This window comes from Eublepharis macularius, chromosome 7 (genome assembly GCF_028583425.1).
Source record: "Eublepharis macularius isolate TG4126 chromosome 7, MPM_Emac_v1.0, whole genome shotgun sequence".
Taxonomy (NCBI): Eukaryota; Metazoa; Chordata; class Lepidosauria; order Squamata; family Eublepharidae; genus Eublepharis; species Eublepharis macularius.
The window spans coordinates 113,676,538-113,691,453 of NC_072796.1; the positions used below are offsets into that span (position 1 = coordinate 113,676,538).

A 14,916-nucleotide genomic window follows, 5' to 3' on the forward strand; every position below is an offset into this window, starting at 1 on the left:
TGCCCCGGGAGCGCTCCCGTGCTCTACAAGGGCCTGGATTGGGACCAAATCGGGGCCTGCGATGGCCAGAATCAGGCCTGAACTGGCCTGGAACAGGCACTGCTGCATGGAGGACCACTCTCCCTGCAGCAGCAGCCCAAATTAGGCCAATTTGGGCCTGATCTGGGCTGTTTTGGGCCTGCAGGAGCAAGCTGCGCCACCAGGGAGCGCATCCATGAGGCCCGTGCCTCCCCCGCTGGCCAAGTAAGCAGAGGCAGGGGGTGGAGGTTGGGAGCAGGGGATTCCCCCCCTGCCCCGCAGCAGGGGAAGGGCAACCCTACTAGGACCGTGGAGACTTGGGTTCAAATCTCTATTCAGCACAGCAGCTTACTGTGTGACCTTGGGCCTGTCACTCACTTAGCCTAATGTTCCTCACAGGAAAGTTACTCTGAGGACAGAACTGGGTGAGAGGACCATGGATGTCACCCTGAGCGCCTTGGAAAAAGGATGGGATAGAATGAAATGTATAGATAGTATATTCCTTAAGGGATCAAAAAGCAGGAGAGAAAAATTATTGTCATGGATCCAGGACTAGTGGCATATTTTTAAGTTATCAGAATGTTTTAAATCCTGTATTGATGGTCTCCATTTTGAAACAATCTACAGCTGCATTTGTAAAGAGAAAAATTCTTGCCCACTTCCTATTTTTCAAAAACTTATTTGCCATGCTACACTTCCTAAACACATTTATTTGAAAGTTAAAAAAAAACAAACCTTACTAGGGAGTCAGTTGAAGTCGGTGGGTCTTGCTTCAGATGCCTACATCACCTTCACAGTTTTTAAATGTTATTTTGTTGCTGTTTTAGTTGTGTGCACCAATTTTGCTTTTTTATTGTTCTTAATGACTTGTAAACCACCTGGTGAATATTTTTTGTGAAGAGACTGGGTAAAAACACTTAAGTACATAAAGAAAAAAATATTGCCTTTCTTCAACCCCAACTCTCCCCGATCCATCCTGAACCCTTGGGCCAAGAGTTAGGCAAGCAGTAAAAACGGAATGACAGTAAAATACTTATTTAATTTTTATCCCCGTGTTCCTCCAAAAAGCTCAAGGCAGCTTACACTTTTTCCTGAACAACACACTCTGTGAGGTTGTAAGCAAAGGGGAGGTTGTAAACAATGAGGAGACCAGCAGAACAGTGAACTTCATGTTAGGAGAAAACATGGGATTAAGAGAGGATATGAGAGAATTTGAACCCAGGTTTCCCTATCTACTCCAACCCTCGAACCACTGAAGATTTAGGAACATTTGTTTTGTTTTGCTTTAAAAAAAACTCAATACACACATTTCTTTTATATATTTCAAAAATCTTTATTTATTGCCTCCCTATCTCCCAACAAAGGACTTTGCTCCTAGGAAAAGTTAGTACAGCAGATTCTAATATACCCCTCATTCCGCTATGCTAGTTTATAGTAGCAGAAGTTTGAGGTTTCAAGGCAGGGAGGGCAGCATCGATCTGTGCGATACTCCCACCTGCCGTCTGAAATAATACAATCCACTCCCTTCTATATAGATACAGAATTATTCTGGTTAGACCAGGTGGAAGGAACCGTTTGGATTCTACCATCGTTAGCGAAGCGCGAGTGGGGGAGAGAAAAACGAAGGCGACGAGGTGGGGAGCCAGCGGCCTCTCTTTGTGAGGGCGGAAAGTCTGTCAGCGCCGCCCCCTCTCCCTTCTCACCGGCCTTTGAAATATCGCGCGATCGCGCTTCCTCTCCTGCCGGCAGGGGTAAGACCAGCCACTTTTTGTCGGTGAGGAGGAATAACGATCCGTGGTGAGCAGTGCGGCTCTTGCCGCCCTGAGGCGAGGCTATGTGCAGCCATCGCTTCGCTGAGGTGAGGAGGGCGTGCCTTTTGCACCCGGCGCAGGCCTCGCAGGCTTTCTTCGCCTGCTTTAGGAGCGGGCCTGGGAAGGTCGGCTGGTTAATGCAATGGGAATGCGGGCCCGGCCTCCTCTCCCTGGCTGGAGAGGCAGGTGGCAGTGAAGGTTTGCGTCCGTTCTTGGATCGCTTGACCGCGTATTTGTTAGGAAGTTGTCCTAATGAGTTCAGTAGAGCTTACATCCAAGTAGGGGGGTGCAAAAGCGGAGGCAGATTGGTGGCTGGCGGGGTGGGAGCTGGTGGAAAATCTGTAGAAACCTTTGGCCTCGCCTTCCCTCTTTACTACTACGTTATCCTTTGTAGGCAACGCAAGAATTGTGGTGGGGAGTTCATGACCAGCGTCTTGGAGGCTCCCGCTTCAGTCATTGCTTCAGGTAGGGAGCTGTGCCGTCTGCGGCAGAAGAGCAAAATTCGGGTCCAGTGGTAGTAGCACCTTCCCTTCGTCAGATACTCTCGAAAGCTCATGCCTTGGAAATCTAGCTAGACTTGGAAGGTGCTACTGGACCCGATCCTTGCACTTCGGTCGTTGTCTCCGAAGGAAAGGCTGAGATTGGAAAACCGGTTCCGGTCTAGGGTGGAGAGAGCAGCCGTAGCTGCAAGGCTCCCCGAGCGCCGAGCTCAACACAAACCAAACACCTGGAAGGGGAAGGAGAATGCACGTCTTGGCTCAGTTTGCAATATGAGACACTTGCTGACAGCTTAATTGGTGCAGGCATTTTTCCCCTGTGGGGAAGAGCAAGTTGCAGAGAGCTTAAACTGTGTGTTTACAGACTTCTTGTTGGCTCTAAATTTTAGTTACGTTATAGAATTTAGTTGCCTTACATAAAAGCATTGTGTGTTTTTACTGAAGTGTTGGTACTTGCAGCTCTCAGAAATGCCTGTGTCCCATGTTTAGAGGTCTTATTATTTGGCCTGTCTTTGTCTTGAAAATCAAGATGTTTCTTGCAGGTTCTGCTGTGAACTTTACCTGGTATGTGTAGTTCTTGGAAACAGGAATTTTGTATGAAAGTAATTGATGGTTAATTGAGCTTCCCCTTGACTGGTGATAGTGCTGCCAAGAATGAATCCAGTTTCTTTTGCATTGATAGATGTAACTTTATTTCTAAAAACTTTATAACTTATTATGTGTATTCTGTTTGATACTTGTAAAATCTCTCAATGGTTATAGCTGTTATTAACTAACTTTTTTGTTCTTTTATATTTTGCAACAGGGAGAAGCTTAGCTTTACAGCATGAAGAGAAACAAACAGTTCATTCCACTGCTGTTAGTGATTTGTAGTTGTATCTAAGAGATGAAAAGATGTGTGTGCTTTCACTGTGGTTGTCTTCACTGTGAAGCAGATATCACCTAGGAGAGACTGTGATTATGTGCTGAAGTCAGAAATCTCTGGGAAGATGGGAATCTTTGTGTATCTTCTAATTTGGATTTTTATCTTAAAACTGATACAGGGGCATAGCTCCTTTACTTGTGAACCTATAACTACTCCGAGATGCTCTGGAATGGCCTATAATATGACATTTTTCCCAAATATAATGGGACATTATGATCAGGACACTGCAGATACCCACCTGACGGTGAGTTATTCTCTTCTTTCCCAAGATATATATTTAAATATGGTAAGCAGTTCATTGTGCAGTTACACACTATTTGGTGTACTTGAATATTTTTGAAAAAGATTGATAATTTGCTGCTTTCCATTAACTACTGTGTATTAGATGTGAGATTTTGGGGAAGTAGGGTGCCATAAGAATTAGGCTGCCATAATTCAGTGGTAGAGCAGTAGGATTTGAGTCCAGTAGTTCTTTAGAGACCAACAAGATTTACAGAATGTAAGCTTTTGAAAGTCAGACCTCCCTTCTTCAGACTCTCTGAAAGCTCTGTCAAAAGCTTACATCCTGAAACTCTTGTTGGTCTCTAAGGTGCCACTGGACTCAAACCTGATGTTCTACCACAGACCAACATGGCTACCCACCTAAAACTATCCTCAATGGTGAAGCACATGCATACAGAATGTCTTGGTTGAATCTCTCATACATCCAACTAAAGGGATCTTTGGTGCCAGAGTTGGGGAAAACATCTCTTTCAGTCTCTGCAGAGCTGCTACCAGTTAGAATGAACAACACTAGATTAGATGGATCAATAATCTGACTTTATAAGGAAGTCAGAATGCAGTTCTTCAGACACTTGTTTGAACTTCGGGAATTCCAGATGGATAGACATGCTATCCATGCCTTGGCAACAAAAAGTAGTTTTTAAAGTGTCCATTTTCTTGTAACTCAGTTGACAAGTCAGTGCATGTAGGAACTCAAAACAGCCCTATTCAGTGTGTTTGCAGAGTCTAAAGCTACAATTCTAAACATACTTATGAGCCAGTTCTTTTTAACTTAGTGAGACTTAGTTTTGAGCAAAATGTGCTTATATTTACAGTGCAGTCTTCACTTTTCTGGAAGTATGCCCCATTTAGTAGACCTGAGTAAGATTCTGAGTAGACTGCTTAAGATGACACAGTTAGGCTTTTAATGTATTGCTGTAACGTATTGGTTTCCAGTATAAGAAAGTAACCATACACCTTTCTTATATTTTCCTTCAGTGTACTTTTTACTCCTTTGTTTTTGTTAGTGAGAGCAAATAATTCTGTGGAAAATGCCCCCAATATGTTTCTTCTGTTTTGGAGGGAAAAATTGGTATAAGGCGAGATTTACCTGTGTGGGTAGAAGGGCATGTTTCTCATAAGAACAAAGAGCCCTACTGGATCAGTCCAGTGGTCCATCTAGTCCAGTATACTGTTTCACAGGGTGGCAAAGCAGCTGCTCTGGAGGACCAAATTGCCAGAGGCCAAGGCCTTCATCTGATGTTGCCTCCTAGCAATGGAATGCAGAGGTTTGCTGCCTTATGTATGGATTTGTCCTCTCTATACAGAGTGGCAAAAGGAGTGGAGGCTTCTTCAGGTGCCAACATCACCAACATACCCTGAATCTCTTCCTGTGAATTCTACAGGGGTTGGTTAGATAGACCTTTCTAGCTTCTGTGCAGTTACACCGATGGGAATAGCATTTGAAATTTATTAAATGATAATGCTTAGCATTTTATAGTGATTATTGAGTGTGCAAAGTGCTTTATGTTGTCTTATTTGTCCTTTATGGTAACAGCATAAAGTAAATCAGTATTATGACTACAGGCTTGCTAAAACCAGTTCACGGCTGTGCCTAAATGTGAATATGGGGCAACTTGCTTAATGGTTTACTCTCTTAGCTACTCTACTGTACCTGCTTCCAAATCATTATTTTACTGATTATGAAAAATGGCGGAAGGTGGAGTTCCACTGTCCATAAAAAAGTTACATCTCTCACTAATTGGAGTACTGGCTTAAGCCCTTACAGCATGGGAATAGACAGAAGCAGTCACAGGAGGACATAAAAGACAGGAGTGGATCCAATCAGATACGTTGCCTGCAATGGTTGAGCTGCTGTGTTGGCTGTCTGTGTGAGTTTGTACGAAGTTGTAGTATGTTTTAATGCTTCTTCAACGTCAGCTCCCTCTTGTGCATTTTGTAGATGTCCTGGATGGATGGATGTTGGGTTTGTTCAACTGTAGAACTGTTCTGCAGTTAGGGGAATGGAATCATAGGATTCGACTTGTTATATGTGCATTAAAAGTAAAGGTCGTCCCCTGTTCAAGCACCAAGTCATTACTGACCCATGGGGGGATGCCATGACACTTGGCACACTTTTTGTTACGGGGTGGTTTGCCATTGCCTTCCCCAGTCATCTACACTTTACCCCTAGGAAACTGGGTACTCATTTTACCAACCTCGGAAGGATGGAAGGCTAAGTCAACCTTGAGCCGGGTATCTGAACCCAGCTTCCGCCAGGATCGAACTGAGGTCATGAGCAGAGATTGGGCTGCAGTAGTGCAGCTTACCACTCTGCGCCGCAGGGCTCTTCTTATGTGCATTAGTAAGTTTCAAACTTGGGACACTTGAGGAGTTCTGTGGGGGGAAGGGATTTCGAATTCTTCTCTCACCCTCTTCCCTTAACAGGATTCTGTAAACTTGGTGGCTTCAGCGGACTGGCTTCTCTCTTCTCTTTCTTTTTTCATACAACTGGCACTCAGCTGCACTCAGCGTTCCATTCCTTCTGTCCTCAGGTTGTTTTTAAGAGTGCCCCCTCTTAATTTAAAAAACATTTTTCTGTGTACTCAGATATGTAGAAATCACTGTTATAATACCATCAGGATCATAATGGGGACTGGCCACTTAGTACTGGAAAGAGTAATAATTATGTGACCGGCTGCCAGTGCAAGCACATCAAATCTTTTTCTCAGTGGAAGGAAAAATGGCTTCTTGCACCTGATCTTTTTGGTATTGCTTTGCTGGATGCATCCCAACGTGTACTTTGGAGGAGGAGTTTGCTGCTATGAGAGAAATCTTTTCCTATCTGTCACAATGGTAATCCATATATTGTTGGACAAGTTACTTGAAAAAATGTTTTGCGAGCTTACTTACAGCTTGGTTCCTACTGAAGTAAATTTTCAAAGCCACATCTTCAAAAGAGGTAGTCATGGTAAATAGAAGTTTTAGTAAAACCAGTAGTAATGATGCCTTGTTTGTTCATGCCTAAGTGGCTGTCCTTGGTTTTTAATAAAAGTGTACTTAAAGGTATTCTCTCTACCATTCACACAGGTTTCTCAGGCTTCAGACAGTTTGCCTGCTTTTAATACTAATTTCTCTCTCATTTACAAGTAAGACCTTTTCTCAGGTGCACACACAGTTTGCCTGCTTTTCCTGACAATGTTCTTTCACAGACACACAGTTCAGGCTTCCACACAGGTTATATTTCTCTCAGACAACATACACAAACTCAGGCTGCACACAGCTTGCCTGCTTTCTCCTGACTAAATATTTCTCTCAGAACTGCTTAAAAATACTCAGGCTGAGCTTGCCTGCTAATACCAGACTCAATATTTTTCTCAGAAATGCTTAAACTTGCTAAGGCTGCACACAACTTACCTCTCTTGCCCTGACTAAATATTTTCTCTCCACTCTCAGTCTGCAATCACTCTTCCCACACTCTCAGTCATCAACCAATCATATCACTCACTCATCCCTCTCTTTCACCCCCACTCTTCATCTATACCACACCAAGCTTTTAAAGACACATACACACTTAAAATCATTACAGTACTTAATGGTATTTCTCACATAACTGTGTTTCTTAAATCTTTCTATGTTCTGTACTACTATTAGAAAAATACTTTAGGCCAGCATAGCTTTGGTGTTGTGTCACTTTGCTTAGAATGATAGCAAGTTGTGCATTTTAAAATTCTCTTCTTCCTGTGTAAGATGAATATTGACTATTTTAGAACAGCAGGATTTGAGTCCAGTGGCGCCGTTGAGACCAACAAGATTTTCAGGGCAAAAGGTCCCTTTTTCAGGCATCGGAAAAAGGGAGCTTTTACTCTTGAAAGCTTATACTCTGAAAATCTTGCTGGTCTCTGAGGTGCCACTGGACTCAAATCCTGCTGTTCTGCTGCAGGCTCCTACCTGAAACTGATTTTTAAAAGTTCTGGATGTGGAAAATGACTGGTTTTGTTGAGTTGCCTCGCACAAGCCATTTATGTCAGTTCCCAGTCTATGATGAGAACAAGAGACCTCTCTCAAGAGGATTGTTATGAACATGGATATTGAATAAATGGCTTTGAGTTCCATGAATAATAATTTGGATAGTGACAAATTGAGCACAGTTTTCTTCTCTGTGGTATATTGCTGTTTTAAATATAACTGGTTTTATTGCATTGCAGTAAAACTTAAACAACCTTGAACACCTGTCCAACAGAAAGGCAGATTATAATTGTAAAATGCTACATTTTTTTCTGCATTTGTTTTCTTAACTTCTAAAAAGCTGTTCAGGTAGGAGAGCCAGTTTAGTGTAGTGGTTAAGAGCAGCAGGACTCTAATCTGGAAAACTTGATTCCCCACTCCACCTGAAGCCAGCTGGGTGACCTAGGGTCAGCCACAGCTCTTCCAGAGCTCTCTCAGCCCCACCCACCTCACAGGGTGACTGTTGTGGGGATAATAGTAACATACTTTGTAGACCATTCTGAGTGGGTGTTAAGGGCAGTATATTATTATTATTATTATTATTATTATTATTATTATTATTAGGAGTTGGTCATTGGTTATTAGATAGTTATTAGATGGCCATTGGTTATTAGATTGGTGTCTGTGTTGTAATTTGGGCAAATTATGGTGGTGGGCAGTGGCAGGTAATTGCTACCACATACAAATAGTAACAACACTCCTTAATGTTCTTTACCTGCAGAAATCCGTGGGACCATATTGTTAGCTCATTCCTCCATGTAAAATGGAGTACGTCCAAAGACAACAGTAACTTACCACTGACATTCTAATACTTGACAGATACAACCAAAATCATGTTGTCTATATACAAACAAAGCCCATAGTTGTTCCTGCTAGTTTTTCTACAAGACAGAATCTTACTGATAGTACAGTTGTAGTTGTACCAGAAGTTCCCTGAACATGAAGTTTAAGAACAATGTGGAAGAGCAACTGTAGAATCTAATTTCATCTGGACCAGTAATAGGATTTAGGTTGACATTTTTACTTGTACTTAAAAAAAAAAAAGTATTCTACTTGCCAAATTTGCCATCTTATCCTATCAAAGCACACAGGGTTGCATGCCTGAGGTTAATCCAGCCTTGTAAGAAACCTGTTAATATAGTAATCTTGGGCAAGTCACCTAATAAGTCTCATGAGCGTACAGGGATTTGAACCCGCTTCTCCCTGGCCCAAGTCTAATATTCTAGCTACAGAATCGCGCTGGCTCTAGAATTTTCTTTAGATCACTAGATTCAGAGCGTAACTGACAAGTTGTACTGCTAATAGAGTTGCTTAAGATCTTAGTTGGGAAATTACTTACTGAGAACTTTAATTACAAAGCAGAACTATTAGTCCTGCTACCCAAGGAAGAGGCTTTGAAAAACTGGTTTGAGCAGGGCCCTGGTGTATGTGAGGAGGTGAATGGGTGTTCTGGATTTACATCCACCCCCATTCTTTCCTTTTTGAGGGAAGTGAATAGTTCTGTGTCAGCTTGCAGAATGTATCACTAGAGAAATAACTATTCCTAGTGATTTTGCTAGCTGTACATCCTAACTAGATATTATGTTTGAAGTATATCTATTTGCAAAATACATAGTGTGGAAACAGTTTGTACATCTTATCAAATTTTAGTGATAAAAATGTAGCATAGATGACTTCGCCATTGCATCTACAAACCAGTATTTCTTATAATGTACTTCTGCATCTCTTTTTGTGTTGGGTGTCTGTAATTTTTTTAAATATATGTATATTGGTGCCCAGCTCTTCTTCTGTAGTCTCCAGCCTGTGCAAGCATGACCTATCAAGTTTTGACTGCACTTAGGTCTCAACTAATAGTAGCCCAGTGTTACAGCTGTATCTTTATCCTGGTTAGATCAACCATTGTAACAATAGCATCTTATGCTTGAATCAAGTCATGTTGTCTAAAATCCAGTAACGTTGCTAGTTACATATTGATTAGTTCAGAAACGACACTGTCTGATTGCCCAGCTTTGTTGCTTGTGCTCTCATTTCCTCGGCCTTCCCAAGTTAGCATTAACTGGTTCAGTATTATGTTTGAACTGATGTAACCATAGTTACCATTTATTTTAAAAGCCAGTTACGGTTGAACGTAACTGCGGTTAAGTCAGTTCAGCGTAACACTGAACCAAAGTTAATGAAGGGCTGAATGGAGGAGAGAGAAGGAAAGGAAAGGCAGTTGAGATTTCTTTCCTGGGAATATGAGGGCAGTGTTTTTCTGACAAAACAATAAAACACGTGCGTGTTTTCCTGTTTGTATGTGCGCTGCTGATTGTCGGGAAATGTGGACTTCTCACTTTGTATAAAGGAAAGTTTCCACTTGTCTGAAAACAAGGTAACTTAGCAGAACCATGTAATATACCAAGAAAAAAAGAAACAATGCCAATTTATATACCTTCCCAATGGTCACAGAGTATAATGAGTTTTACATATTTACGTGCATGTATAACCTAGTACCTTGGAAAATATCTTCTGGGCATTTCAGCATTCAGTAGAAGGAAAAGATCTAGTGCAAACAGAATATTTAATTAAATGTGTAATGTTTGCTAGAAAAATGACTTTGGATATGATTACAATATGAAATTTACAGTAGATGCCAGCTGTTCTGTTCCTTAGAGGTGGCAGCTCCTTGGTATACCATAACACCTGTGAAACGCTGTGAGCACTCACATGAATATAAGCTACCTTTTTAAAGAATAGAAGGTTTGGCACTTCAACCATCTTACAAAAGTTGTGGCATCTGCAAATCCTGATGTGTTTGGAGTGCAATAGGCTCTGTGCAATCCAGAGCGAGGCCCAGCATCTACCTCATAAGGAACTACAGTGAAACTGGAGTGAACCTATTAAAAATACTCTGTATTACAAAATATCTAAACTAACTACTTAACATGATCTAACTTCAAAACTGACTACTTAACGTGGGCCTAAGAAAGTATTCCTGTTCTAATTTACACATGATATATTCCTTTTGGTTAATCGGGCAAATATAGTAGTTTCAAAAGTCTGCAGATTTAAAAATCTGTTTTCAGTTTGGAAAAAAATGCAAATTACTTTTAGAAACTTTGAATTATCATAGTAATGTCAAATCAGAGTATCTTGTGTTGAGAATAAATGCAGTTTTATATAATTTAGTTCCAGCCTTCCCAACCCTGACTAAAACCACCTATTGTGACACAATTTTAAATTAACATTTTGAACTGTTATGTCACCTTGAATGAATATTGATGTTCACACTAGAATGCCCAAATTATACCATGTTACAAGTTGTTCTGATTGCATTAATATTATGATGTAAATTCGCACTTTAAACTTTTATAAACAAATTTCTGAAACTGAGTGCAATCTAAAAACTTGCTTGGGAGTCTTCGGATGGCAACTAAGCCCTTATGCTGCTGTCATACCACTGCAATACCAGCACAATGCTATGCTGGTATAAATTAGTGACACTGCCAGTGTAGTGGTCAGTTCGGGGCTGGGGCTGGGGCTGGGGATGTGTTGGGTTTGCGATAAAACTTGGTTGGCATCCTAAGCTTAATTCATCCAAGGTTCCTTCTTTACTCCACCAGTAGAAGTATCGTAAGTCTAAATGGGAGAAAAACATAAATTGTCTCCCTGTTGCCTCTTATCTTTCCAAAACAGGTGCAGTGGCATTTAGGATTTCAGCTAACTTTACAACCAGTCACGGCTTTCACACAACAGTGTATAATGTTCTGCGAAGATATCCATATTTGAGATATTAGAGCAAGTGGCCACCTTTCTGGCCTCATATTGTACAGTGTAGCTTTTGAAGGAAAAAGAGTTTTGCTAGACCAGATAGTTGGCAATCCCTCTCATCTACACTACTTCCACAGCTCTGTTCCTTATTGTGTGTCAGTGTTAATGGGGTTTTGGATTAATAGGTATCCCCCACCTTTGCTCACAAACCTCTTGGTTGATACTGGATAGATGTGGGAGGGAGAGGACTTACAGGGTCCTCTGCTGCCTGGATAGCTGTGCGCCTTTGTGTTCACAATCCTCCTAATGGCTACAGTGGTGAACCATGGAAGAGATAAACAACAGGGGCTGGTTAGCAGCAGTAACCAACCTCATGAATGTAGTGGAAGCCTGACTGGATGGGAAAGTGCTGTGTGAAATTAATTTAATCTTGAGCAGGCTGTCCTGGCTGACCTTGCACTGTCAGATCTAGGCCTGTCTGGTAGAGCTTGAACCTGGGACTTCATGCATGAAAAGCTTGTGCAGTTCTGCAGCACAAGGTCTTCACTACAGTCTTTCCAGCTCAGATATGTGTAGCTGGAGGCATAGAACCTAGACCATTACTTTTGCTTGGAAAATTTGTCCACCAAAAAAATTGGCTATTCTAATGTAAACAAAGTACCTTTCTCCAAAAGTCAAACACACTGTATCCATGTAATGTCAGACATGATCTGATCTTCATATTTGACAGGAATAGCAAATATATTAATTTACCAACTGAGAGAGTGTCCCTGGGGAAGATAAGAACCAGATGGAAGTACTTTACCGCTATGTAAATCTCTCATCTGGCAACAAATACTGTGAACAAATTGGAATCGGGAATGAGCTACATAGAGTGAGCATCTGTTGTGTAATCCTCAAGGCCATTATGCTGATGCCATGTCACAAATGTGATGAAGATGTTGACGGCTTCCAAACAGATGAAGAAAACAATGAGAAAATCTATAGAGAAGAAGGTTAACTAGTTTTGTGCAACTACATCATATAAAAATAATGTTCACATTACAACTGGTAATTCCTTAAAAAGAAAAGCTCTTATATCATTTTCAGTAAAAGAGTATGCATGCCAATAATGCTATGTGTGATAAGCTCTGGCATACTGCTGTCATAATGGCTGCTGGTTCAGACAGCTTTAAACAAATTTATGGAGTGGTGCAGCATTGCCTGTTATGACGACTAAATAGTATCTCCATGTTCAGAGGCAGAAAGCCATTATGGAGGAGCAACAGAGACGGAAAGCCTTGGCTTCCAGGCCCTGTATTGCGGGTCTTTCAGGGGCATCATAGTGCAGTAGTGAGTGTCAGACTGGGATCTGGGAGACCCTGATTCACATTCCCACTCTCACAGAATCTGACTGGAGACTTTGGGCCTCCATATACGCTCTTAGTTTAACTTTCCTCTTCAAGTTGTTTGGAGGATAAAATAGGAGGGGAGAATGTTACAAATTACTTTAGTTCCTCAGTGTGGAGAAAAGCAGGGTATAAATAAATAGATGCCAAATAGTATCATGCATGATACAGCCTTATCATTGAGAGAAATGGCAGACCTTTTGTTCATGGATTTAATAAGATTTCTCCTGAACAAAGAAATAGGTAATTTCCCACTGTGCAAGTCTGTCTTCTCTGACAGAAAACTGTAAGTGCCGGCTTTAGTTCCGGGCATACTCCGAGATTGTGTTCTCCATCTGCACCTCGGACTCTTCCATAATCTACAAAAAGAAAAGATATAAGAGAAGAAAACAATTATATCAGAAGTCCTTGTATAACATCTTTAAGACTTACCTGTTTTGTTTCCATCTGCCTGTACACCCTTGAATCCCCAGTTTGGGGACTCTGTGTTATGAATATGTGTTATGAATTCATGATTTATATGTGTAATTAATGTGAAATGTAGATATACGTACTGAATATACCATTAGTAGGTTCTTACCTTGCATGACTAATATATATTCTGTTTCAAATAGTGAGTTAAAAATATTTTTCTCCTCCGTTTTTTTTGCTATTCTTGACAGTTTTCAAATTAGTGGCTACCGTAACCTATTGTATCAGTTTTCATTTAATGTCCAAACTGTTGATTATATTGTATTTTTCTCTGTGAATGTTCTAGCTATTGATTATATTGTATTCACTTGCAGTATGTAATCTGTCTTGGATCTCAGTGAGAAAGGACTATAAATAAACAATAGCAGCAACAACAATAATATGCTATTTAAAAGGGATCCACTGTACCTCCTAGTAAAGTCAGCATTTTTGTAGTAGATATTCAAGCGGTGGTAATCTCAATAATATTGCATTATATAATTTTTTTAACTTAAAAGCTTGGGAAAGATGCTAATTGTAAGATAAAAACCCATTTCTTGTACGTTTTTGCTAATCCATGTTGCAGGGGTTTTCCATACATCTCTGTCTAAATATAGTTCTTGTTGGATCCAACAAAGCATTGTTAGTGAAAGATAATTGCTGATGTGAATTTTTCTCTCTTCCTGCATCCCCAGGCAAACTCTGATTTCTGAAAAGCTAATGCTGGATGCTGCAGGACCTGTGTGGACAAAAAGCCACTTAGACCAGGGGATGGGAGCTGCAGTGAAGGGTGGAGTTAGGGGACATTGTCCCCCCTCTCTGTATCAGCTACATCCTCTATGCCAGTGGTGTGTCTGATGACAAAAGAAGAATATGAGGCACTTAAACCTGGTTCTCCCGCCACACTTCACGAGCCAGGTGTCTTTTGTTCCACGTGGGTCCAGTTTTTCAGAGGTCTCTGGAGGTTTCAGGGGGCAGGATGCAAAGATATGTGAACATCCATTGTTTAAAAAGCAAGCACATGTTGTTGAACAAAATGTAATCTGACTGTTGATCAGACTAATTCCTACAAGTATAGGAATTGCTTTAATGCTGCAAAGTGTCTGTGTTATGTTTGTATGAAGCTATCTGGGAAGAAATAACTATTTCCCCATATATATTAAAACATGATGCACCCACCCAACTTCACCAAAGAAACCAAACCAGATGGCCTTTCAGTCAAGCATCTCTTTGAAGGTTACTCTTCCCTGGGCCCGGGGTGAAAGCAGAAGTAAGAGAAGAACTGTACCAAAGCAGGCAGATGGAATGGGCAGGAGTGGGAGTAATAAAGAGAAGGGGGATCCAGACCTAAAACACCTACCCTACACATAATCTTATGTAATACCTAATTTGTGTCAAGCCCATGTCAGTTCTACATGAAAATGAATGTAAGCTATGTTGATAAAAGTCAGCTTTGCTTTGCTTAAAGGCATTTTAATCTAATCAAAATATTTGTTTCCCTCCCAAAGCCATTTCTTCCACTTTTGAAGACGGGGTGCTCTCCTGACGTCCACACATTTTTATGCAAAGCATTTGTGCCTTCCTGTGTGGGAAAAAATCACGTGTTTTACCCATGCCGAAGTCTTTGTGAAAGAGTGTATTTGGACTGTAAATATCTGATTGACACTTTTGGAATTACATGGCCCAAGGAGCTTGAATGTGACAGGTACATAGTTTTCCCATCATTTTTTCTTTGACCATATAAGAATTTCTGTGTTAAAAATAAAAATCCATTATTTCCTATTGATTATTGAAGCCTTGGTGCTTCG

The 14,916-nt window shown here is 40.9% G+C and overlaps 1 protein-coding gene across 4 annotated transcripts in view; it reads left to right on the forward strand.

Annotated features, from left to right (window-relative positions):
• Positions 1 to 1,700: 1,700 nt before the first annotated feature.
• FZD6 (frizzled class receptor 6) overlaps positions 1,701 to 14,916 on the forward strand; it is a 32,748-nt gene continuing 19,532 nt past the window's right edge. Inside the window, exons 1-4 of one of the 4 annotated variants that reach the window (XM_054984994.1) lie at positions 1,781 to 1,876; positions 2,224 to 2,294; positions 3,132 to 3,495; positions 14,617 to 14,813. In XM_054984994.1, coding sequence (XP_054840969.1) covers positions 3,316 to 3,495; positions 14,617 to 14,813 — 377 coding nt within the window. In that variant the 5' untranslated portion in view covers positions 1,781 to 1,876; positions 2,224 to 2,294; positions 3,132 to 3,315. The other 3 variants (XM_054984997.1, XM_054984995.1, XM_054984996.1) reach the window with 3 other exon arrangements.